This window comes from Tachypleus tridentatus, chromosome 2, assembly GCF_004210375.1.
Source record: "Tachypleus tridentatus isolate NWPU-2018 chromosome 2, ASM421037v1, whole genome shotgun sequence".
Taxonomy (NCBI): Eukaryota; Metazoa; Arthropoda; class Merostomata; order Xiphosura; family Limulidae; genus Tachypleus; species Tachypleus tridentatus.
The window spans coordinates 60,549,575-60,577,059 of NC_134826.1; the positions used below are offsets into that span (position 1 = coordinate 60,549,575).

General features: G+C 29.2%; 1 protein-coding gene across 1 annotated transcript; it reads right to left on the reverse strand.

Moving 5' to 3' along the window:
* Nucleotides 1–215: 215 nt before the first annotated feature.
* On the reverse strand, nucleotides 216–27,355 carry LOC143243936 (sulfate transporter-like). Its single transcript, XM_076487765.1, has 13 exons — nucleotides 27,165–27,355; nucleotides 25,990–26,145; nucleotides 24,874–24,956; nucleotides 19,705–19,852; nucleotides 17,918–18,031; nucleotides 14,684–14,761; nucleotides 13,409–13,504; nucleotides 11,904–12,010; nucleotides 10,284–10,350; nucleotides 6,162–6,268; nucleotides 5,829–5,970; nucleotides 4,546–4,600; nucleotides 216–2,389 (listed from the first exon to the last, which is right to left on the reverse strand). The coding sequence occupies exons 1-13, from the start codon at nucleotides 27,321–27,323 to the stop codon at nucleotides 2,268–2,270; spliced, it is 1,434 nt and encodes a 477-aa protein (XP_076343880.1). The 5' UTR covers nucleotides 27,324–27,355; the 3' UTR covers nucleotides 216–2,267.
* Nucleotides 27,356–27,485: the final 130 nt, after the last annotated feature.

Genomic DNA, 27,485 nt, shown 5'->3' on the forward strand with positions numbered 1-27,485 from the left:
GGAAGACAATTTGGTGATGTGTGTGCATTTCTTTCTGATAATCAAAACGTTCTGTTGTGTTGATGGTCAGATTAGGGAAAAAGAAATCTAAATATTCCTTATCTATGTCTACAACAGTTAAACTTCTGTTTGTTAAATGTCGCTATTTGTGCTAGTCGTTCCTAATATGCAAATGATAGATTAAAGGGAAGGCAGCTAATCAACATACACAGACATACTTCAGTAATATTTTTATTTCATTATACAAGTTCAATATAAAATACATTTCTTGTAAAGTTTTGAGCATCAATATATTCTTCCGTACACAAAATAAAATTTTTATTACATAAAAATACACATACCTAATACCAAAATAAAGTTATTAATAATTATCACGTATGAAAATTATCTTTGTACGACATAATTTCCGACGAGTTCAAATCCTGTACAGTTTAAATAGTTGATAACAGAAATGGCGTAAGAGATTAATACAAATGGCAGGTTAAAACCATTTACAGATCTAGTTTGTAATCACAGTTATAAGATGATTGCTTATTTATGCATTTACAGTAGAATTAAAATTCAAACATCCATTTGATGGTGGTAAAGACATCGTGGTCAATATTTAATAGTATTATGAAAGGGGAGTATCCTTTAACCAAGGGAAACACAAGAATACAATGTACGATTAATAACGTCTGAAAATGCTAGCCCTAAAATTCTGGTCCGGCATGGTCAGGTAGTTAAGGTACTCAACTTGTAATCTGAGGGTTACAGGTTCATAGACAATATATTACCTATATACATATTACCTACAAAACTAGGGTTTTGTTGAATTAAAAAGCCATAGCCTGATGGGCATAAAATTGAGTTTAAAGTCAATTGAAATTTAAGTTTTTTTAATTAAATTACTAATACTAATATTTATAGTTCTACAGGGTGTTCGGAAAGTCACTGTGCAGTTTTGAAAGCAGCAATAACAGCATTCATTCAGTCTATTTCAAGCCAGCAACTGATAGCGGTGTTTAGAAACAGAATAAGAAGGATCCAAGCCTGTATTGATGCACACTTTCAACATCGTTTATAATTGTCATTCATATTTACCTCCTGTATTCTATATTGAAACATGTCTGTTAATAAATATATAAGTGCACAGTGACTTTCCGAACTTGTATATAGACAATTTTAAAAAACAGTATAAATATTACAAGAGATTAAAGAAAGGCTTAGAACCAATAGGTGAAGCTATCACTGATGTTTTGTTTCAAACTAATATGCATTGTTAAAAATCACATTAGAATATAAATCTAAACATAGTGCTCTCCAATAAACACATTTTAGTTGGTAATGTGAAGTATTTTAATATTAAACTAATAATAACCTTACAGTACACATATTATCTAATTTGCTGTTGTCATTATCACAACTAACTGTATATCATACAAAGTTTAAACTCTGACTATGAATCCTGTTAAAAATGTGAAAGTATTTGCTGAATTTCTGGATATCCAATTTAATCAATTTTTGAAAATACAATGTAAAAAAATTGTTTTCATCATTTTTGTTCTTTTAATCTTGAGTTTTAACTAGTTACAGAAATTATATGAGGACAAATGTTCAATTTATATCTAATATATAGCACATCTGCATACAAGTTATACTGTAATGAAATTAATTATTTTATAAAGATAAAAATAATTCAAAATATACTTTCACCACATGACAATAATATCTGGACTTCAATAAACACAAAATTGTTCTGTATGTCTGTTGTTATCAACAGCCATAGACCATTTCTAGTATAACAATTAGGAATAATGTTCTATGCATGTCCACCAAGTTTCATTACTGGCTACTTTAAAGAACAAAATCAGTTGAAAAATTATTCCCCATGTTAATATGTAAACACTTTATGAATTTGAAAACCTTGATCCTCCAAACCTAATCACTTCTATGTTAAACCATTGTCCAAATGTATACTAGTTAGTGTCCAAATCCATTCAGCTACTTTAAAAAATTCCTAATCACAAAAACACACACACAAAGTTCACACCACCTTTGGTGGTAGAGGTAAATATATAATCAATAGGTAAAAAACAGATGCGTAAGAAATAATTAATTAATTCAAAATACATAGTAATTTATAACAAAACCTGTTTCCAAACTCCGTGTCAAATAAATACCATTTCTAATATCTATAATTATGAATTCTCAAGATACATAGTAATTGATAACAAAATCTGTTTCTAAATTCTGTGTCATATAAACACTATTTCTATTATCTATAACTATGAATTCTTCCTGGGATTCTGCTGAGCATAAATGACTGCATCATGCACAGTTGGAAAAACAACTGGCTGTGAAACTTCGGTAAGAAAGTTTGCATTTCTTAGCATTTCATGGACTGGGACTGCAAATGTTAAAAAATCATTAGTTTTAAAAGACATGCCTGACTAGATAAATAAGTAAAGCTTTTATAATTTTAATTTTTCATTGCTTAAACTATTGAGCTGTTAAAATAGACAATGGACACTTTACTAGTTTTGTTGTTTCAAACTAAAACTTTAGTTTTAAGTATTATGTTTTTAGAATTTGTTGTTGGTTATTAAAAAAACAATATGAAAACAGTAATATTGCTATTAAATTCTAATGTTTCTCAAGTACCAATAATAGTAGCAGTGTTTTACTTTGTAATGGTAAAATAAAATTTTATTCTAAAAGAAATATTCTGAACACTTGTTATAGATAACATTTCTCTATCAAATCAAAACATTCACCAGAATAAAACATACCATTCACTGAAAATTTGATTAGCTTTTATTTTTTTCATTATTTTCTTATGACAGGATCTTGGCAAAACAATGTTGAAAAGTTATGAAGCAATCCCTATAATTCACTCCTACTGTTTATTTTTTCATTAAAAAATGTGTCTTGCAATTGTAACAAGTGCTTTGACACACAACAATAAGAAAAATTGGACATTAAATTAACATACATAGAACTCAAACTGAAATTTTGCAGTTCCTTCACCACCATGCACTCATGAGGCAGATCTTTTAAAAGTCACTGAAAATCAGGCAAGTGGGTCACATGGACACCAGTGTTTTAAGAATAGTCAAACAATGTCAGTGTGAAGTAAGAACTCTAAACATCAGGTTAGATCCAGTATATACAAGATAATGGCAAAAAAAAACATCAAGTGCTTGCAAGTAAAAATCTGCAAACAGATGAAAAGAACTGAAGATCCAATATCGACAATCAGACTAATATTTGACATATAACTAAAGATCCAATATCGACAATTAGACTAATATTTGACATATAACTAAAGATCTAATATCAACACTCAGATTAATGTTTAACATATAACTAAAGATCCAATGTCAACAATCAGACTAATATTTGACACATAACTGAAGATCCAACATCAACAACTAGGCTAACATTTGATGTACGTAACTTAAACAAGAAACAACAATGATAAACTCACATTCAAATCTCACATACTATTTTGTTTATAAAAGAAAAAAAAAGGAGCTACTTAAACAGAGAATACATGAAAATTCATGAAATATTCATTTGTGTAATAAAACACTATTTTACCTTTATGGAGAGGTATATTTCCATGCTGTTTGTTTTTGTTGTTGAACATGGGATATTTATTTTTTTAATTTTCCTAGGATTTTGCCACAAAGCATGCATACAATGGATTAGAAATATGGTAACAGAAAAAGTACCTGCCAAGTAACTTAGAAGTTACAAGTGAAAATAAATGTATATCCAATTAAATTAAAATATTAATCATGAGAAGAAAGTTACTGTGTATATAATGAAATAAATACATATCTATATCACCATTTCTTATCATCATGAAATGAACAATCAACTGTAATCAGACAAAGTAATCACTGCTGCCATGTCAATGGGTTCTGACTACATTGAGGTATTGTTAAATTTATAATAGATTTCATAATAATGAAAACTTAATGCAGAAATTGGTACCGACAGATTAAACATCCATTACTGTGGACAAGTGTCATCTTTTAACCAAAAAGAATTACAATTTTAAGGTAATGTTTTCAAAACATTAATGACCTTTCACCAAACCTATGCATTATCAATTATCAATGGATAATTCAATCATCTAACTTAAAGCACCTGTGATTTATAGGAATGGAGAAAATGAACAAATTAAAAATTCTATGCAGTTTGACTTTGTCCAACTTGTGTAACCAGATGTAAACTTTTAACAAAGTTGAAATGAAAAATATAAAATTATTAATATGATAAAGAATTTTCTCCAAATCACAGATATCTCGAAAAGAGAAAAATGCAGGGCTGTAAACTGTGATAAGATAAAGAAACAAAATATAGATACAATCTTCATGAATGTTTGGGGCCTTAAAGGAAAGGGAAGTTTTTGTTAATTATTTTTTAAAGGAAGTATAATCTAATGTATAGGCTATGACATGCTACAGTGTAAAAACCAATAATCTCTAAACACTAACACATACAGAACAGAATAAAACTATAAATACTATGTAATGGAAAAGTGTCAATACTTACCTGTACAACTTGCTAAAAGAACTACAATATTTCTTTCTTTCATTTCTGTAGTTACCTACAAAAAAGAGAGAAAGAAAGAGACACTTTTGGTACTTTTGCAATGTATCAATTTTATACAGGTATTTCAAATCTTTTTTGTTTGTTTCCTTATATGATAAAACTAAAACTAGATTACAATACGACTAAGTGTAGTGATTGGCAACCCATTTGAGAGACAAGATATGTGCTACATTATTAATGAATTGAAGTTAAGGAATATTGCAACTTCTCATTTCATCCTCCTCCAGTTTGCCTTACCAAGTTTTCTTGTTACCATGGTATTGGGCTATTTTTGCATGCTGAGCACTCTATTTTGCCAGTTTAATTAATGTTTCTTTCTGTAAAAATATTAAATTATGATCAAGACTTTAGTAAATTAACTAATCTTTTATTAGACTGCCATGCACTATCATAAGTGAAATAAAGTTTATGATATATAACATTTAAGTTTTTAGATCAAAGAAATGGGCATTTTATATGAGACTATGACTCAAATGTCTTTTCTCATTAGCTGCCATTGGGATATATACTCACCACCATCTATAGTATCTAAATAATAATTCACTGAATAGAAATGTTTAGTGAATAGAACAATTTTTGAGAATATTACAGTACACAGAATATGCACATCAAGCCTAAAAACTGATAAAAAAAATTGCACTGGGATATATTAAAGAGACCTTTCCAATTTCAATTTCTTTTTATTGCTAAAGCACATTCATGAGTTCAGCATTATATCCAAAAATATATAGTGATGCTAAAACACTGCAGAGGCATACGTTTTAGGTATTTATAATAGCACATTATATTCAGCAGAGTGTGGGGGTTCTTTATCCTAGTGTACATAAATCACCCTCACACTCTGCTGTGTGATTTTTTTTTGTAATTCACAGAAGTCCCTATTTACCAGTCAAGCTTCTCTATTACCCATAATTATTTATATAGTTAACTCATGAAGTGTGAACAAAAAATACTAAGTAAAATATTGAGTTTTGAATATTATACATAATTTAGTAACCTAAAAAATATAACTTTTTTTAATTCAAAATCTTTTTAAATGTAGCATTTGAATTTAGTTTTTCAGACTTTAATACTAAAGTACTTTAATTAACAATGTAATGTCATAAAAGTTATTACATGTAGAGATTTCAAACAATCAGCTGTTGATTTTCTACCTGAAAAGAATTCACATAATTACACTTATACGAGTTTGTTGGTCATAAATGTTGTAATGGAAAACTTGCCTCAAGTAAAGTATCCGCTCCCGATATATCAATGTATGATACTGACGAACAGTCAATGATCACATAATAAACCACGTTCAGAGATTCCTTCTTGTTCTGTTCCTCTTCCAGGGTTGCATATTCTCTTTTATTTATAATATCTCTGGAAAATAAATCCCATCACCAGTTAATTCATTCTGACAATGTACATACATAGTTTTCTTTTTTGGCTGTAAAACAGATAAAACTGAAACTAAGTATATTTAACAGGTATGTTTGAATATATTCATTAGATCAACTTATTTTCCAAAGCTTTATTTGTAGAAGATTTAATTATGTCAGAAAAACTCCTACCCATCATCAGTAATAATTTTTTTCAATCTCTCCACAAAAAGTGATTTGTTGACAAAGTAAAGAGGTCCTCCAAAGTGGAATATTTTAATTCCTGGTATTTCTTGAGCCTGTCAGTAAATTTAATGCAAAACCAAACAGATAAATAAGAATATAAAACTCTATATGCTGATCAAAATACAAAGCAGTATTGTTTGTATTAGCTTAAGTGTTCTTTATTTTCAAAACAACATAAATTTAATATGTAATGTGCAATGTACTAATTTACTGACATCAGATTAGAGTCTAATGAAATCTTGAATTCTTTAAAAACCACAATAAGTTATACTATATTAAAGCACCAATAAACAAAGGCAATTTTATGTAGAAATGAGAAGTCCCACTGTAATCTGAATAACGAAACCTTTAAACTGACCATGTGGGAAGGTGACACTAAGGAAACAATAAATACAAGTTTACTTTTCAGAATCAGTAATAGCACATCGTTAGATATTAGTTCATCACATACTTCTCTAAAAGTAACTCGTATGTTGCATATGATAAGTAAAATTGTTGAAATGTTGTAAATTATATTTTTCTTGTTGCATCTTCCACTCAGCTCTTTTAAAAGTTATTCTTCAATGATAATTTTAACTATTATAAGTACTATTTATGACAAAATTTGGTTGAATGGGAAGTTGCAGAAACATGAGTATGGACAATGTTTCAAAGGTTTTCCTTCTTTCACACTCGCCCATCGCTAGTACAGCTGTAAGTCTACCGATTTACAATGCTAAAATCAGGGTTCAATTCCCCTTGGTGAGATCCTAAGATAGCCCGATGTGGCTTTGCTATAAGAAAAACACACAAAAACACTCTTTCACACTCAGGCCACTAAAACCAAAAGACTTTCAAAATATTGTCCTCTTTTTCTTGTGTTTCTACAGAAGACAGTTGCCATCCATTGAAACAAATTTGATAATGAACACTCTACTTAAACTATTTATCAAAGAACATTATTTATATTCAAAGCTAGTAGTATTGTTCTAATAATAAAAATATTAATTGCATAATAAATTGAACGTAACTAATCTTAGTAACATTCAAATGAGTAAAAGTTATTAATATGCAAGACCAAAAATACTGTTTTGAAATTTGACAAAATCATTAGAACAACTCAACAAATAGTATACTGAATTCCAAGTACAAGATTAAAACAGTTAAACAAATAGTGTCATACATAATAAGCAAAAACAAATTTAAAATGTTTTAGAAAACTGGATGGATATATATATATACAATACTTCTTGTAAGAAGTAACAATACATGAGAGAGAAAGATATACCAGTGACAGTAATATTATCATACAATAAAAGTATGGGGGGAGGGAATGAATAAAAAAATATAGAAAAGCGGTTGTATTAGCAGAAAAAAATAAAACCACTTACATTTTTTACAAAGATTAATATACTGGTTTTATGTTTTCTGTAATGAATTAATTCGTATTCTAATAAGAAAGGTTACAGATTTTTATATGATAAGATTAACTACAAATACATTGTCCAGTTCTTAATTTATTAATGAATTAAAAATAACACACAATCAGTATGGAGCTATTAAGTGATATGACCGTATCTGAGATCACCAGATTTCAAAAAAATTACATTATTATCTGAAAAAATTGCAGTTTAACTAACTTTTATAAAATATTAGTTTTAAAAAAAAAAAACAAATGTAATTTTATCTGTTGCAATGACTACAACACATTTGACAATAATATTCCTTTCACTCATCTGCAAAGAGTTTAGTGTACCATACTGAAATGATTTAGAATATGAAAGTCAGCATGTCACATGACAACCATGGAATGTCATGTAAGAATTGCATTTTGACATTTCTTGACATTTTGCCAGTAATATGACACAAACTAATTTATTACTTCAGTGAATGATGCACATCTTTTACCAATGTATATTATTCATATAATTTAACAGACAATAAACTCCCTTATATTAAATGACAATAGAAAACTAAATGAATATGGATCAATATCAGAAACCTGCACCATCCAGTAAAGACCTTCAACAAGTCATATCCTAGCCATGGTGAACAATTTGTGGTATCTTGCAACAGGTGAGTATCCATAAATGCAAAGATCAATGACAAAAGTCATTTGCCCTCAAATAACTATAAGCAATAAAATCGTGAAGAGTCTCCTTCTGGAAAAAGTGACAAAAGTCATAACCATGACAAATACATTCAACTTTCACATACCCCAAGAAAGTAGAGAATAAAATAAGTTTTTTTGATATTCCAAGCAAATACACACAAGTCAATTTCACTAGATAAAAAGCCCATGGGTATTGATACAATTGGTCTGTTGCAAAACGTTTTGGAAAATCATCTTCTCATACCAGATGACTTATGGAAAGACACAGGAAGAGAGGCATGTTTTGGATATGACAGTCTTATGACAGAAGTTTTTTGCAATGGAAACTATGTAGCATGCCTATTATCAACATGCATAGTTATCAAATAGAGAATGATCATTCATAGAAGTATGGATTGTAATGATATGTCATCTTCCAAAATCATTTTAATATAATGTGTTCAAATTCTGTTTACCATTAATTTAGACAAACCTTTCAATAGTTGATGTGATTTGTATGGCTAAGGAAAACTTAAATCAGAAAAGTGGTAATCAATCATGGTATTTTTCAGCCTAATACAAATTTCCAACAATTGATTTTGTGGCATTGAGCACAACTTGCTGGAAAGTTGTTCCAGACTTGTATGCAAAATGTTCCATCATTGTTTAAAGGATATTCTCAACATGTCATTTATGTAATTTTTTGGATCAGGTAATGAAACAGTGTTTTGGAGTTGTTACACGTAACAAAAAAGACAAAGAGATACCACTTTAATTAATATAAAAGAATTATTTTTTAATATACCGTATTTTCCGCCTAATAAGCCGAATTTCTGGCCCTAAATTTTGGACCTGATTTTTGGGGGTCGGCTTATGGGCCGATCACTCCTTTCTGAAATTTCTTCTTCTTAGGAAATGTTTTTCTTTTGAAAATTACCATAGGCGGGTAATTTTGTCCCATCAGCAAAGCACGTTAAGACTACAGTGAAACGTTGTTTCTGGAATTTCATTGGTTACCTAATTACAGTGAGTGGAGCCAATAACGAATGACATATTGATTCCATCTCTGTCTCAATACGACACGTTCTGCTTTACTACAGAACGCCAATGATCACACACAACATGCATGCTGACGCTGAAACGAGACTAAGAAATCATTTTGAAGAAACTTGTCACTTCTTAAAAATGGCTTCGGCTTATTAGGCGGTAATAAGCAAAAACCCTCACTTTCAGAGCTGAAAATTGGCCTTGGCTTATTAACCGGAAAATACGGTAGCTATAATATAACTTTCAACCTCTAAAATTTTAATATAAAAACACATCCACAGTTTTTGAACTAAAGAATATTTTTAACTTTGCTTTATTAAACAAGATAGAAAATTTACTATTTCACAAATATGTTTGAAGCACCTATAAATTCATATACTTAAAATTAATTATAATTTTTTTACTTACAGAAATTATAGTATTTCAAATTTCCATAATCCTATATCTTTTGAATAACTACAAAAATATGTGAAAGCAGTAAATAAATTCTTTAAAAAATCCATATCCATTAAAAGAAACTGAATGATAAACTGGGAAAGTGGAATGCCTGTTTGTGTGCTTATGGCTATCACTAAATAGTTGTAGAAAACAAAAACTCCTGAAACATTTATTCACAACCATCAAATTATTCACATTTTCTACTAAAGTCATAAATTTGGTGCCTCAACACAATATTAATTTTCTTTAAGTATTCAACCATAAAATTTTATTGATAATTCAGATGGAAATAAACAACAGTTGAAACACTAAGAAAGTTGATTAACAGCAATATACTAGTGACTTGTACAAAACAGCATTACTATTACTACCAACCACATACACAAAAGAAATATTTTGTTTTTCTTGTTTTTTTTTTTTTTTAATTTGAAAATGTACACCTAATCAAATATCTTATCCTGTTAACATAACCAAAATGTGAATTTCTGTTTATAATAAAAACTTTAACTTACTCTGTAACATTCTTTATCCACATAAATTTCTGTGTTAGGCAGGTTAACCAAGACTGTACGATAAGGTCTTCAATCAATAAAAAACACATATTAATTATAACAGTAAAAATAACAATCCTTTAAAGAGCTTCAAAATTAAACCAATACATCAACATAAAAATCAATAAATTTTGAAGATCAATAGAATTTTTATGATTAAAAAACGAAATTTCTTTTTTGCACTTTTCAGATAAGTCAATTAAAACAATTCGTTTAATTCACAATTTCACTAAAGTTACCTAGTGAGGTCAATGTCAACTAGATATTTATATAATTCTACAATCAAAAGAATCCAATATAATTATTGTCTTTTATACCAAACATTCCACAAACAATATGATAAAATCATAAAATAAAATTATTAAAACTGTTGTAAATAAACATTTTGTAGTCTCAGCATTTGACTCAAAAGACCATTGTGATGCATGTTACCTACTATGTGGCATTCTCATATGGACTTTATACATTACCTGGTGAATGAGGTTCTCAAAGACTTTACACATTACCTAATATATATTTTTCATAACAGGGGGTTGTTCTTATAGGGACTTTATACATCACCTGACATAATGTTCTCTTAAGGACTGCATACATTACCCAGTAAGTGATATTCTTACATGGTCTACATACATTACCTAGAGAGTATAATTCTTATATGAATTACATACATTATTCAGTAAATTATGCTCTTTTAAGAACTATATATGTAAATAAATGAATAACATTATACTTAGCATATTGAAATGTTCACTCATAGCTGTTACCTACAAACACTTTTTTTGGCAAAACAATCTTTAAAATTATCTATTTAAAATTTTTTGCATTATTGAAATATGCAGTGGTTTGACACATGTTAAGCTTATTCATGTACTTTATTAAAGTATGTAACATTAAAAACAATTATAGAGTTTTAATAACCAAAATAGTCATTAATGTTACCTTTATACAAGTAGTTTACAATACATTTATTCAGATGTGTTCAGGTAATATTTTCCAAACTTTCATGCTGCTGTTCTGGATGTTGTACAACATTCTTGTTAAATAGATATTGAAAGGTTGTAAATGTGTACACATGGGTAAATTTGCACATGCAAACAGCTATAAATATATATCACTGTGTCTCACTCTGATAGAGAAGTGTGTGCTTATCTCAAGTCGTGTTTAGATACTGGTGCAAATGAATACAAACCAAAGGTTTTCTTTCTGTAAAGATTAGCTTGAATAGTGAGTAACAAATGCACTATTTGATTGTGATTTACCACACTTTTAAAATTTGATCTGAATTTCAGTATCTTTCTCTGGTGCAGACATTTTAATGATAGTTTCATTTCAATCTCATCTCCAATTGAAGTCACAACCATGAGCATCCATAATGACTGGTCAATGAAAACTTCACTAAAAATGATAACATTTTGTAAGTGAAAAATAATTATAATTACCCAAAAAACTGCCAAACTTTGTGAAGATATACACACCGTATTCAAAGTTAGAAGTATTAAATCTATAAAGACTTTAAATTAGTACAAAGAGGTCACATGGTCGGTTAAATAGACCGAGCCTGTGTTGAGAGTTTATACTTACACAAAAGATCTATAAACAACAGTCAGAATAGAAAATGCCACCCCCATAATAAGTCCATAGTCAATGTCCAAGATCACAACAGAAGAAAATGCTACAAGCCATATCAACTATACAAGGAGAAAATAATTTGTTATGCTGTAAATGCTGTTACAGTAATCAGTAATAAATAATTGAAACTTCCAAAGATTTTACTCATGACTAAGTCGTAAGTTTAATTTACATCATTCACAAGTACCATTAAAATATTGACAGAATGAAATAAAGTAGTTTCTGCCTATATCTTACTTTGGTACAATTACATTAACACTAAAATAACCAATGCATTTATACAAAAGACAAACTTATTAACACATTTTACTAAACACTTTATACATTAATAAATTACTGCTGGAACTTATGTATTTTACGTGTGTAATAAGGGATTACATTAACTGCTTCTGATCATTTGTTTTGGTGTTTTAGTAAGCAAAGTTATAAAATTAATCAATATAATGAAATAACTGGTTCCTAACAGTTTTGAATGGTATACAAAAAAAAAGTCGGTAATTCTAGAGTTAACCATCAGGTAATAAGTAATTGGATGTTGAATTACCATGTTTATTCCCAGAGTGGATCTAGTGGGTGTAAACCCTCCCTTCAAATACAAAATTTTAAACAAAAATCACAGAAAACACTAAAACGAGAAATAGAAATAAAAAGAAAAATTGAGATCCAAGTAATGAAAATTTTATATTTAATTTTTTCTGGGATTAGTTATGTTCATATTCAAGGGAATCCATAATGTGTGAGGTGTTGAAGATAAATGTAATTATTTTTTTTTTTCCTTTTATGTAAATTTTAAGTTAGAAACATGTGATTATTTTAAAGTAGATTATCTGTCTTAATACCTTGAAGCAATAAAGTGTATCAAGTTCTTCTTTCAGATCAGGGAACTTTTGGACAACTAATGATAAAATTGTGTGTATTTTTTCACTAACTTATAAATTTTATTCTTTCAACTGTTTATTATGCAATCCAGTCAGCAATGAGGAAAAATCATACTTCTATTGTTATTACTCTCTAAATATTTGTTTTTTGAGACAGGAATAAAAATTTAGAACTCCTTTTCTCTCATTATTTAGTAGTAAAAAAGAAAGACTTCAGTACAATTGTAAATTTTCTTTCATGAAGCTTGATCTGAATGTTGACAAAATGTCTTGATTCAACCTAATAGTTAGTCATTCATGTACAAATAATTTGGTCATGAAAAAAGGAATTCCATAACAACTGGTTAACTTCTATCAAACAAATCTGATAACAAATGAACACATTCAGAAATGCAAATAATTTATTTTTATGCTCTCAATATTCTAAAAACAACTAACAATTAGATACAAATATAAGAGGAGGGGGACAACTGATAAAATGTTTTCAAATTAAAACATTTGTGAGAAAAACCTAAAAAATTTTTGAAGAAAGAATGATTTGATGTTATAAAGTTGATGAGCATGGCATACTTAACTTACACTATCAATTTTTGATATTTTCCAAATCTTCTTGAGCACCAAAACTTCAAGAAACATTCCTTTCAAGGCTACCAGAATAACACTAGAGAGAATACACTGTAAATGGACATTAACAATAATGAATTTTTTTTACAGACATAATTAATATTCAATATAAGATCATTGGTTAAAGCTAATAGAAAACTAATTACTTGCTTTTAAGTTCAGTCATAAAACTGGAAAAAAAAAAGATGTATCTGAAATGTGAAGTACTATTTGAGATCCAAATTTCAGTAAATACAAAAAATTTGAATGAAATGATAAAAATGTAAGTATATGTTATCAAACTAGAGTTTATGCAGTTACATTTATAATTTCTTTTTATCAACATTTCTTAAACTTCAAACACTGAAATGTTTGCTACAGAAGTGAGATTTTAATCTATAATTGTAGTGCTACAGTATTTATTGGCTATAGGTTAGAAAACTCCTTTCTGGATTATAAAATTCTTCTCAGATATTTTTCTTTACTCACATTTTGATTTACCAGCATTCACATATGACTTAAAAATGATTAGTTTTTAGTTGTTTTGTTTGTCTTAGGTTTAGAGCAAAGCTACATTGGGCTATCTGCTGTGTCCACCATGGGGAATTGAACTCTGTATTCTATTTTTATTTAATAATCTATACTTTTTGTGTAAATTAAATTATCTGTAGATAATGTGTGCTGATAATTAATTATTAAAACTGAGTTGTTGTTTTTTATAAATTACATATATGAACATAATATAAAACAACTGAAATAACTAATTTGCAGTATAGTGTTTCAAAGTTGAGAATCCCAGATTTATAAACAGAAATCAGGTAACTCTTTTTATGAATTTCAACTTCTAACTGTAAGTGGTAAGTTACTTAATAACCCAGATATTTGAAACATTAATACAAAGTTCTTATTACAGAAAACTACTGTAAAACAGTAACTCTTGCTATAAAGTTTCTCTATGTGAAATAAATTCTTTATTCATGTAAGATTTTTCTTTTATATTACAAAATTAATTTAGATTTATTACAAAGCTGATTCCCCTCAGTCACATGTCAGTGACATACAAGTTGTAGCAGCTTGAGTGGTATATAGCTCATGAAATATGAATAGTATTCAAATGCAAAAAGTTATAGAATGGTAACAAGTTTTTTAACTGGATAAAGCACTACAATAGTTGACAATAACCATAATGTATAATACATAATATTTGGTATTTATAAGAAAATCACATCATAAAATATTCTCTCACCATACCTTTGGTAAGTGATAGAAAAATGGCCCAAGCACCAACAACACTATCAACATAAGAAGACAAGACACCAAGCCAACCAACTAGAAAAGATATAAAACATGTTAATAACTTTTTAAGAACAAACTTTTAAAACTTCATATTTAATGAATGATATGTTTTTACTGGAAATTACTCCTTACGTAAGTTTAAAATATGTTGTTGTTTTCATAAAATCAACATGAGTAGTGTTTAATATGAAGAAATATCAAAACACAAATGAAATTATTTACTGCACACAGTAAAGCTTTTAGTATTTGGAGGTTTTCTTCACTATTTTCAATGCTTTAAGGAGCAAGAAATGTGTGTCAAAATGGCATGTGTAGCCCAGGCATGACAAAATGTTGAGCAAAATTAACCAATACATTGCAAACATTTGACTGAAAAGTGTTTCAAGTGTAAACCACAGATATATTTTTTATTTGCATTCAGAATTAAATGTTTACATTATTCTCAAACTGATGGTACCATACCAGAGAAAAGGCTGTGACAATACATATACAAACTTCATTAGACTGGACACAAGATCCATAAACAGATTGGAGCCAGCATAGCAAGGAGAAAGCAATGAAAAATGTTTATATTAACTTTAAGAAAACTTCCAAAAAAAAGAAATTAGACAAAACTTTGACCAAGTATGGATATCCAGAAGATGAAGAAGGATATAAGTAAAGAGACAGCTGAGTTATCATCTTCTACTATGACCAATCATTGAAAGATTTTTGTTTTTGCTTCTGAAGGTCACAATGAGTTAGCAAAAATGATCCAATTGAGTGGCAGGTGTACTTGTGGAAAGACATGCAAACTATTTGAAATTTGTAAGGATGCCAAAAGGAATTGGTATAAGAACCCACTTTTCTGTTCAGGAAGTTAGTTCTCCTTGGCATAGAAATCTGATGAAGAAATCTGTCCCCTGTGTAAAGAAAGGTTAACAGCCTGCTGTTATTGTGTTGAAGTTTGGAACAACTATGCCAATGTCTCTTTTGCAAGGACCAATATAAAATATCTCACTCAAGCTTCATGTAAGTGATTATTGCTATCTCTCTGTAAGATGTTATGTTAATTAAAGGCTTTTACTTATACTATTTACTTCTACAAATACATACTGCATTGTTGTTGTTGTTGTTGAGTTAAGTTTTTTCTAATAGATGTTTGTGATTTATTGAAATTTGAAAAAATAAATGAAGTAATTTCACTTGTTTTCAAAATTACATACATATATTCAGATCTAGTTAAATGTGTATACAACTTCTTCACATAAGTGTACCATAAATGCTATAAAGTTCCCTCCTTCTTATCAAAAGTTCACTTAGAGCTATTAAACTGCTTTGAAATTTCAGATGACAAGCTAAGCTATTTTGCTCTATTGCTATTGCCAAACTATCCAAGTATAGTTCATTTATGTTTTGCAGTTACCACAGTTATATCCTATACTTACTTCTAAATTCCTCTGCTCCTTTTTCATACTTAGAATTACTTCCAATAAACATCTTTGTCAAAACTACACAGGTAGATTCAATTACTTTAGAACTCTCTTTGGCATAATATGTATATATCAACCATTAGACCTATATTAATCATTAGACCTTCCTTTCCTGTATGAACATTTCTTTTATATGACTGTTTCTTGTCTGTTCTTCTCATACTACTTATGTGTTTGTTACTTAATTTTCAGTTCTCACTGTCAATGTATTGCACATGGCATTCAACAGTCCCAACATCAATAATTTACAAACACAACTTCCAATAATCATCTGCTTTTAACTCTCTTGTTATGAACAAGACTAAACAATACTAAAATATTCACCCACAAAACAAATTAATGTATACAATCTACACCAAACTATCTTTTCTATCATCATACTTTCTACAGTCAAATAATGTAATCTGAAGTTAATGTAAACATATAATGTTAAAGAAAGCTCATAGAGCACAGCTGAGTCGAGCCTTGGTTGGTGACTTTTTAAGAGACAGTTACGTTAATGTGATTAAATATTTAGATTTGTTATATTAAAGAAGGAAGTGGATTTTGAATCTCAGTCTCACATAATTTACTCCAACTATAAACTTCCTCGAGTTAGTGACTTATGTACTGCACTCACAACCTTACATCTAGATTTAATATAAATTTATTGTGACTGTTGTTAAAGTTGAGACATGAAGTCTATACAGCCACCTGGTAACGAACCAAGGACGTCTTTAAAACTTTTGTTTCATCTATTACAGAGCATATTTATCTAAATGTATTACTAAGTAATATACACATTTTTGGATTATGTTCACTGTCTAAGTTTTCTGTTTTTGTTGTTGGTGCAATTTTTCTGTCTCACACATCTAGATGTTATTCTTACTCAAATAATTCATATAATCATCATCAACACAAAAAAAAAATCTCAAAAAATAAACACATTTCAACTGATACAAAAAATTTAGTTTGTAAAACCATACCATACATGTTTAGTAAATTCCTCATAATGTGAAAAGCACAATCTTGTGTTTTTCAAATGCTTCAAAAACGGAGATCCTATTACATCTTTTCTTTACACCCGTGTAATTGTTAGTATTTCTTATCCACTTTATTCAGAGTATAAGTGAATTTAAAAGTAGTTAATCTTTATATAAACTTGTATTTTTTGCATTTTGACAGTACAAATTTTTTCCAAGTTTGGGAATTGTTACAGCTATGTATTGTCACTATGTAAATTATTTTCTACTTCATGTTTTCTTTTATTAGTAAGACTAGCTTCTAACGGTTTGTTTGTGAATTTGAATTCATTTTTCACATATTGCATTACTTGTTTTAATTGTTTCTTTTCTTCAATTACTCAATACAACAAAAAATTAAATTCTTGTATAGTTAAAAGGACATCAATTAAAACTATTTAGCTTTAATACTGGTCACACATCTTCCTCCCTTATAGCAGCAATAATCAGTATTTTGCAATTTCAAAATTTCACTGTACATTATTGAACCAGCATGATGAAATTAAAATACAGATCAGTCTTGCAAAGCTTGGACTGACATGATGAAAGTTAGACACAGATTAGTTACCTTTGTTTGTTAATTATAAGCTATATAACTTAACATGGCTTTATCAGGTAAAAAAAACAAAACAACAAAGTTAATCACTCAAAAAATATATCTCACAATTAAATAAAAAACAAAACAGGTTATGCACCCTTTCATACACATTTCTAACCTGAGTTTTCCCTCCTGTCCTTTCTTGTATCATACTTCGTGACAATGCAGTGGCACAAGGAAAGCACAAAAAAAAAGAGGAGAACACATTTGCTGAGCCCATAGCTAAAAGTTCCTTCAAAAAAGAAAAAAAAAACTATCTTAACCAAAAGCAAAATAAAATACACTATTCTAAATTCAAAATTTTAAAAAAATGTTGTTTTAATCTCTTAATTACAAAAGCATATATTTAAATAAACTCACAATCTTCACTACTCTCTATCACACAATGCTTCTATCTGAATTACCCATCTTTTTTTTTATACCCCTAAACAATATTCTGAGTTATCCATCAATTACACACACACACACACACACACACACACACACACACTATTGATGCTGTTAAGCCATAATGTAAATTTATAACTTCTATGCTTCTTGCTTTACTAAGATATAAACAAAACAGTCCATTCCATAATACACCCCTCCTATCTCATTTTGTCATTCAAAAATTGTTAATAATTTCCCTTTATATTTGACATCACATTGTTTAGAACTAATAGAAAAAGCAGATTTTACTTTGATAGATTCATTACAGGGCTAGTTCATTTAGGTACCAGGTTAGGAAATATTTTGCCTCAATTTCATTGCTTGCTTTTAAAGGGTTCAGTTCTCCCAGTTAACAGAAGTTTTTAATGTATTTATAGCTTAGTTAAAAAGCAAGTTAAATTTCAGTTGTTTTATGACATCCTAGATTTTGAGCACATTTTTTGTGTTCAAAACTACATATCTGAAACAAAAATTAATAATATATTTTACTAGCAACATTATTTTAAAAAAAGTACAGGCCTAAGTGCTTCATTGTCAATGTCTAAAGACTTGGTCTGAAATCCAAAAGTACTAAATTTCTTTTCTTGTATAAAGATTTTTCTATTTGTTGTTGTAAAAGTAACTAAAATGTAAAAGTTAGAAAATTATTAGGTTAGATATAAAAACTTATATAAAGAAAATTATCACAACACTCAATTCTTAGCAATACATACACTGCATTGTGTAATTGTAATTCAATCAAGGGATCCTTTGTTTATAAAAAAAACAAAAAACTGTCTGGCTATGATAAATGGCTTTTTGGAAACTCTGAAAGAGTCTAAGTTCAGCTGTAAAGTAATAAAACTAAATGATGCTGGATTAGAAAAGTCTACTAGCTTGTGTGTTATTAGTTGTTAAATATGCAATTATTCCAGAAAGAAAAAATGGGTAATTCAAATTTATTTGGTATTTTTTAAACTTCTCAATTTACCTACATTGCTGATTTTGATATTTGTATTTTAGGTTTCATAGGTTAAGCAAATTACATATAAAAAGTGTAAGATAAGAATAAGCATTTTTATTCTTAGCAAGAAAATTACCTTCTATTTAAACTGACTTAGGAAAAGTTTCACAAGTTCACAGAAAACTGTTAAATAAAATACCCTGTTAATAAGTTTGATTTTTATGTACATAGACTTTTCATGTTTACTAAAAACTTTCCAAATTTCGAGATGTTACATTTAGCACATTAAGAGTTATATTATGTTTAGTTTTATGGTTACAAGGTTGTTCAAAATAGCAGGATCAAATTTCAGAAAATTAGCTGAAAAGCACAAATGTCAAACAACTATATAACCTGCTAATAGTCGAAAGTGTGTAGCATATTTATTGATATATCATGGGCACAAACCTTGGGTCTTCTAATTCATATACTTAAATGCTAACTTGCAAGATCTTTTAGTTTAACTTATAAATTCCATATTAAACCTACTTTACCTGGTTTGCATCAACAACATATTTATGCTTTTTAGCAAACATCTGGGCTAGTGAGAGTGCAATTGTATAAGAAACAACACTAACACCAAAACCAGCTGGAATAAGAGATGGTACTAGATCCATACGTGGCAAGACAGGCTCAGGAAAGCTGAGAAAAAGTGACAGAGTCCAATGAAGCATAACAGAAACACATAAGATGGCAACCCTAATATAATTATCTATAATTACTCACTATTTTTAATTAACAAGTAAAGAGAAAACTTTTAAAAAAAGTAAATGAAGTAATCCTTCAAAAATAACGTAAACATGATAACAGAGATGGCATTTATATCACTTCTACATAATAGCACAGTCACACATTGTAAAAGAATATTAAACAAAAACAGGATAAATTAGGCTTGACTGTGATTGAATTGTTACATACATATATGCTAATTCTTGCCTGCACTATTATGTAGAGGTGACACTAGTGCCATCTGTACTACCTTGTCTGCATTGTTTTTGAAGACTTGATATTAGCCTTCCCTACATTTACTTCCTTTTTAGAAAAGTTTGTCTTTACTTGTTTGCTTGTTTTCTTTAATGCAGTATTTTAATAGACACAGAAAGGCTGTATTTATAACAGAGTTCTAAATACAATGAGGTTCCAACAGTAATATTTATTGTTTATCTATTATTGGCTGGTAAAGAAACACCAAATTTCTGTAAGAAAGCTAACTTCAAGAAGAAATGACAATATCATTCACACAAGAATTATTGATATTTTAAAATTATTACTAGTTATTAAAAATATTTATAAAAGTGGATACTCCGTTTGAAACTATGTCACTGTAATGAAACTGATCTACAACATTGTTTTTGTGTTTATCATGTATTTAAAAAAAAAACAGAAGAAAGAACAAGAAATTCAAACTTTTTGCTATAACATCTACAGACATTCATAGAACTTGTGACTCAGTCATTACATGGATTTTGTTATAAAAAGAAAAACTATATAGTATTGTAAAGTTCTAATGACTTGTTAAGGAGATATTTAAAATATCATTTCAATGAACAATCTCAGCCATACCTACATAGGTAGCGTTACCATCTGTCTGATAAATTGTTTGAAAGAAGGATTAAAAATGAAAGGCAATAAAAAAAAAAAAACAGACTAGAAAAATAATAACAACAACTTACTGTTAGTAAAATTGTTAATAATTTGTTAATATAATTATTTACACTATTGAAATTTAATATAAAAAACAAAATAAGATATTACTTAGGTTCAGGAAATAAAAGCATGAACAAAAAAGATATCCTTGAAGTATTACTAACTGCATTCACTGATGCTTAGTTCAAGACTGAACAACAGTTGTTCTCTAAATAAATATTAAATATGTATTCCACTCTTAATCATGTTTTTCTGTGATGGCTTTGAAAACAATTTAAATGTTTGTTTGTAAGTGCAAACCCACACAACAGGTTATCTGTGTTCTGCCCACCATACTGAGCCATCTGTGATACAATTTAAAAGAATAAATAAAATTAGTTAATGCTAATCTGTAGATATTTTACATACAGCTTGAACAACACTAATAAAACAGCATTAACATTTATGACATTACACTCATAAACTGAGAACAAAACTTGCATGGTTATAAACAAACTTATTTAGAAATTGCTGAATAAGCTATACGATCCCCTTACGATTGGAAAAAAAAAAAAAAAGTGACATAATACTTTTATCCAGTCTAATGAAGTAACTGGAACATAGAGGTTTCTTCATGATCCACACTATAACAATATTTATACCTTTGGCTATCCTTGTGATCATTAGTTATTCAGACTAAGAGCCTGATCTCTTCATGTAATAAAAAGAAATGTGATGAGTTACATGTGAAGATGATGCTTAAAACTGACCCGTTCTAAAAGGGTTGCATTAATAGACCTACTGAGACAAAGTTCTCCTACTTGCAATTAATTCTTTAAGTGTGTAATTACATTTAAGGTGGATCTTCAGGAAGTGTCAATTATCCACTAACTAACGAAATTTAGAATTTGACCTTTTAAGGTAATTTTCAATATCAAAATTCACAAGTTGTGTTTTTCTTGATGATGTACACACACACAGTATTAAGGTTGGAAATTCAAGAATAGGTAAGTATCCAATTGTTGTACTATGAGGAAATGTTTTCATGAAGCTGTAGGGTAAATCTGCTTTCCTCCCAAAATGTCAAGTCAGACAAATCTGATTATATTATACAAAGGGTTAAAACAAAAATGTAAGTGTTATGAAATATGAGATATCTGTAGTTTGGTTATCCATATTAATAAAGCAGTAAAAAGCATGATTCCAACAAGGATAAAACAACCAGTCACATAATGGATAGGAGTAAAGAGAGTTAAGTAGCTTGTCACTTGAATTAACTCATAAATGTAGCAGGTCATTGCCTTAAAGTAAAAGCTCCATTAGAGCTGTAAACAAGATAATTAATTCACTCACAGTTTAGGGATAAATAAATCACAGAAAAGTTGTGTTTGCAAGGTTCTCCAAAAGCACAAAATTGAATGCAGGACCAATTGTTTAATGTATGAACAGTATCTAAGATGTGACGAATGAAAGAACATTGGCACAGTGGATGAAGCATCTATCTATTACAGTGACTGCAATCAAATCAGAACAAATTATTAACATCCTACCAATGATACTTCAATTATAATACAAACCAATGCACATCAGGAATTTTTTTCCAAGAGAGTTATGATCACTTCTAGTTACAGCTATAGTCACATGTTAAACATCTAGCGTTAAGCTAGCGTCAGGGCAAAGTATACATTCTATTAAGCTAATATTCTAATATGACTGTACCATAAGCAAGTCTCATAATGTACAAAGTAAAATATAGCTATATCAATTATTACCCACACATCTAAATATAGGCAAGCCTGTTACTCTGCAAAATTCATACTAGATCAGTTACAGACATCTCCCTAAAAGCATGAATGAAATTATTATCTACTGTACAACAAAATCACATATCTCAAATAGAAGTTAAATAATGCTAATAGCTGTATTTCTTGTTGAAAAAAACTTTTTTAAAGTACGAGTTAGTGGGAATTAATATTTTTATATGCAGGAATCATAATTACCTAAAAAAAAATGTTTAAATTTATGTTCAGTGATCATCAACAACAGAAAAGTCACAATATAAGAATAAACAGGCTTATTTTAGGGACACTTTAACCAAAAAAATTAAACACATTTTGAAGACAAATGTGGAATAATAATAATAATAATATCAAAGTAATAAAGTAACATGATACTTTACTCAAGTGAATGTTAATATATAAATATTTAGTGATAACTGACAGACTCTTCTAGAAGTTGAGATTTGTTATATCTTTATCAATTTCATACACATACAAAGGTCTCTGAAATACCAAGAAAACTTGCATAAGCCTTTTAATGAAAACTGAACACCCATATGACCACTCAAAAGGCTCCTCTACAACAGTGGTTCTCAATCTTTTCTGACTTGCAGCACACTACGACAATCTGAAAATTTTCATGGTTTTTTTAGGTACATATTATGCGGCAAGCGTTAAAAGCTTTAGAACAAAAATCACGACCAAAGCAAGCGATAATAATGTGATTGTGCATCATATTTAGATACACATAACACAGAAGAGTTAACTTAAAAAGCCTTAGAACGAAAATCACAGCCAGAGCAAGCGATAACAATGCCATCTGCACATTGATAATACTATCACTTGCTTTGGCCATGAGTGGCAGCATCCATTTCAAGCATAGTTTGAACGATGATCACTGATGCTGGCTCAATGACTGATTCAACCTCCGTATGCACTTTCTTGCATTTTGCCAACAATTGAGCAACCTTATAACTTGCAATCAATCCTTTTTCAGGCAGCTTCATGTAGTTCACAAGCTTCTTTGATTGTTCATGTTGTTAAGCCGAGAGATTCTCGAAGTATTCTTTTGGTTTATCCTTCACAGCTGAATGTTTTGTTTCCAAGCATCTCTTCAGTTTGCTAGGAACAAGCACCTCATTCGATAAAGCTGCACTGCAAAATAGGTAGAATGGTAATTGAGAACATTTCAATTCCAAAGTGATAAAACCGTATTCGATGTATTCCTTTTTGTACTTTCGTTTGATTCCTTTCTTTTGATTCAACACATTCTCCTTTGCAGCACCAAACTTACTTAAATATTTTTCCATGGATAAATTATAAAGCTAATTCATACATGATAAGCACAAAGTTCTGCAGTTGATATAAAATTCCTACCTACAGCATAGTAGCTGTAGCTTACCGCATAATGAGAACGTGTGCCAGAAAGCAGTTTGATTGTTTGATGCATCATTTATGACATATGAAGCACTTTTTGTGCCACAATTAAACTAACAGTTGAACTGTTGCAGTCAAGAATGAAATTTAAGTATGAACTTCTCAGTGCTCAAGTTCAATGAAAATCAAATGTTTTGGAAGGTTTCAGAGTGTCTCTATAGTAGCTTTTATTAACTGATGTGTTCGACTTGGTTGTAAAATCCCAAGAAAGTTGAATGTGTTCCAAAAACATCGTGGCACACAGGTTGAGAATCACTGTTCTACAAGTAGCTAACCCAAAAAGATAACACACAAACACTTCCCCTAAAATTAAAGTAGGGTAGAATTAAGGATTTTCAACAAAAAGAAAAATTAATAAGGTACAAATATCAAGGATATTGTAAAAGCTGTTATAAACTTAAAAATATAACAATTTGTTGTGCTCAAAATTTCAGAGAAAGCTAAACATAACCTTTGAAATCATTTCAGTGATAAGCAGGCAAATTGTAGGAATGCCATAGCAAAGTTGAAGTTTAAGCTGTAGATATATTTTTTATGCACAAAAGATTAATTTTTGCATTTTCTGTAATCACTGAAACATAACAGTTATTATTCCTTTGTTTTAGATATATTTTAAGACAAACCTTCTGCACAATGTTATCATTTTCCCATAAAATGTATGTCACTTGTACTCTGGACCATTTAGTTTATCAGTCAGTATTTTCTTTTAAATGTTATGCAGTTTCTGCTTTTTACACAAAGACCTGTACCTTTACATCTGTAAGATAACTGTTAAAAATATTGTTAACAATATATTTTCTTATTAACTTTCATATCACTAACCCTGTTGGAATGTCTCCAATTATGGATACTCCATAGTTCTTATTGAACTGTCCAAAGTAAGATGATATTGTTGCTAGGACCACCTAAGTAAAGAAATAAACACACAAAAATTTATATTATTGCCCACAATATTCATGTTTTGGGTCATTAAATTTACAAAAAAAATTCAAATACATTTTATAATATTAACATAGAATTACATATCTTAATTGCACACATTACATTTTAATCAAAATCTGTCATTTCATTTGTGTGAGCAATAAAACTCCACATGAATTTGAAATTGTAAAAATTATTACTACTGTTAACATATTATTTTTGTTGAAATAACTGTTCTACTAATCCAACTCTACTATATATCCAACTATACTTTTAATTGTTTCAGAATTTTACTCAAGTTACACAAGAGCCTCCTGCACCTAACTTGGAACCAATATTCTACAGGAAAGGTTCCAACAACATTCACTATCAACCTACTGGCTACTCATTTTATAAAAAAAAGTGGGATTTGACTGTCCCTCTTATCATACACCCACATCTCCAAAGTATGGAACTAGTTTTTGTCACAACAGGTCACTGAACTATGAATCCTCAGACTCACATACTTGGTATGCTAAACCAACAGACCATAATAAGCACTTCAAATTTCAAATAACAAAAATTATATATTCATTTTCCACTCATTTCAAGACAGTGACACTTAAGACTTACTTTAGGTTATATAACCTTCACCTATAAGGTAAGTAACCTGTTCATAAGTACTTTTATACTACTTTACAAATAGAAAATTTGAACATTAATAATCAGCTATTAAAGAAATGTTTATGAAAATTTAAATTATCTTAAAATAATTTTATTTACAGTGAAGAGCAAATAAGATGAAATATTTCCTTTCACTTTCTTGATTCTGCATATTTTGTGTTGAATAATTCTTGTTAGTTTTGTGCACAGGAGTTAAAACTGTAAAATTATCTAGAGACCACCCATTAAAAACTATTGTAATATAACTCATTGTCCTTTCACATTCATTAGATTCTCTTGAATCATAAACAAAAACAGAGTTTTTTCGTAATTCCCTTTTTCATCACCTGAAACAATATTTCTCTGAGAGCTTACCGCTATCAGATCTATAGGTATGGGCATCTTTAATTTGTTCTTGAAGCGAGCATTCACTTGTTCCTTTACAACAGCCAAGATGAACATGGAAATGAATGATATTAACACAGTGGCTGGATTTGAATTTTTTAGACTGTAAAAGATGTCAATAGCACTCTGAAATGAAAAACAGTACATCTCCTTTACCCCAATTATTTCATCAAACAGACAATATACCTATTAAATTTAATAATAACTATCCTGCAAAAATGTCTCTCATAATGTCCTACAGGTTATCCCAAGAATTAAACAGGATATGCAAAAGGCAACATTAAGCCTTATTAGACTGACATTATAAGAACTATAAAACCCCATAAAAGCTGTATAAAACAAACTACAACTCTATAGCTACTGGAATGACACCAAAGGTGAAAAGATTGTCACATGAAAATAAGATGGCTGACTCCTTTTCTTTCTTTTTTTTTTTCAGGAGAAAAGAAGTTCAGAGGGGTTCCAACTGAGATCTTTAAAATTAAGGAACTTATAAATTTATGTTGTTGTTTTTCATTATTATTTAATGATGAGAATGGTAAAACTAAGAAACACAAGTGTCAATTTTGGTTGGGTATGAATCATCCTCAACTAATTTTGTCCTTTAGAATGAATTGCCTTTAAATGTGGTGAATGCTGTTAAGTTGAGACAGTTTAGGAAAATAATGGAAAGCTTAATAAATATTTGAATGATAAGGGTTGGCTTTAAGTTTTCTAATGTTTGGTTTAATTTAGTAAAACAGCCTAGATGAACTGAAAGTCCGTTATTGTCCTTTAATGTTATGTTCTAATTTAAAAATAAACTATAAAAGACAAAAAAAACCTATAGGATGACACAAGTTATAAAACAAATTACAATCTTGTGGTACATTTTGAATTTAGATATTTAAGCTTATAATGTCTACATTTTATGAAGGAAATATGCTATGCATACAATTTTAATCTTGCATTTTACTGTGAATACATCCTACAGGTGAAATGACATTTTTGTAAAAAAATATTCTATAACAGTACAGGAAACACCACATTGGATATTGTAGAGTTTAGAGCTACTGTGCTTCAATTTATTCTATGAATCTAATTAGAAAAATGTTTAGAACATCTTCACAAATATCAAAACTTACAGCAAACAAATATTTACTTACGTAAATGATCATGAATGGACCTGAAAATCTCTGTGTGGAGATATCAAAGACATACTTTATCTGTGAAACCACCACCAAGACAGCAGTTCCAGTGCAAAATCCAGATACAAACTGATCAGAGAATATTACTGTCAGTGTTCCCAAGCGAAAAATACCCATTAAAATCTGTACAAAAAAAAACGTTTGATAGTTGGTTTATTCATATTTTATTATTGATACAAGCAAGTATATTAAATGTTTTTGTATTCCAATAACTACCTGGAAAAAGAAATAAATATAAAAACATTTGATGCATACTTACTTATTTGCAGTTTCAAGATC

Excerpts from the sequence above, each read along its gene's own strand:
- LOC143243936 (XM_076487765.1), bottom strand. The coding sequence starts at position 27,323 with ATGGGTATTTTTCGCTTGGGAACACTGACAGTAATATTCTCTGATCAG. Across the intron at positions 18,032-19,704 it reads ATGTTGTTGATGCAAACCAG|GAACTTTTAGCTATGGGCTC; the intron begins GTAAAGTAGGTT and ends TCTTTTTTGAAG. Across the intron at positions 2,390-4,545 it reads TCTTTTAGCAAGTTGTACAG|TCCCAGTCCATGAAATGCTA; the intron begins GTAAGTATTGAC and ends TAACATTTGCAG.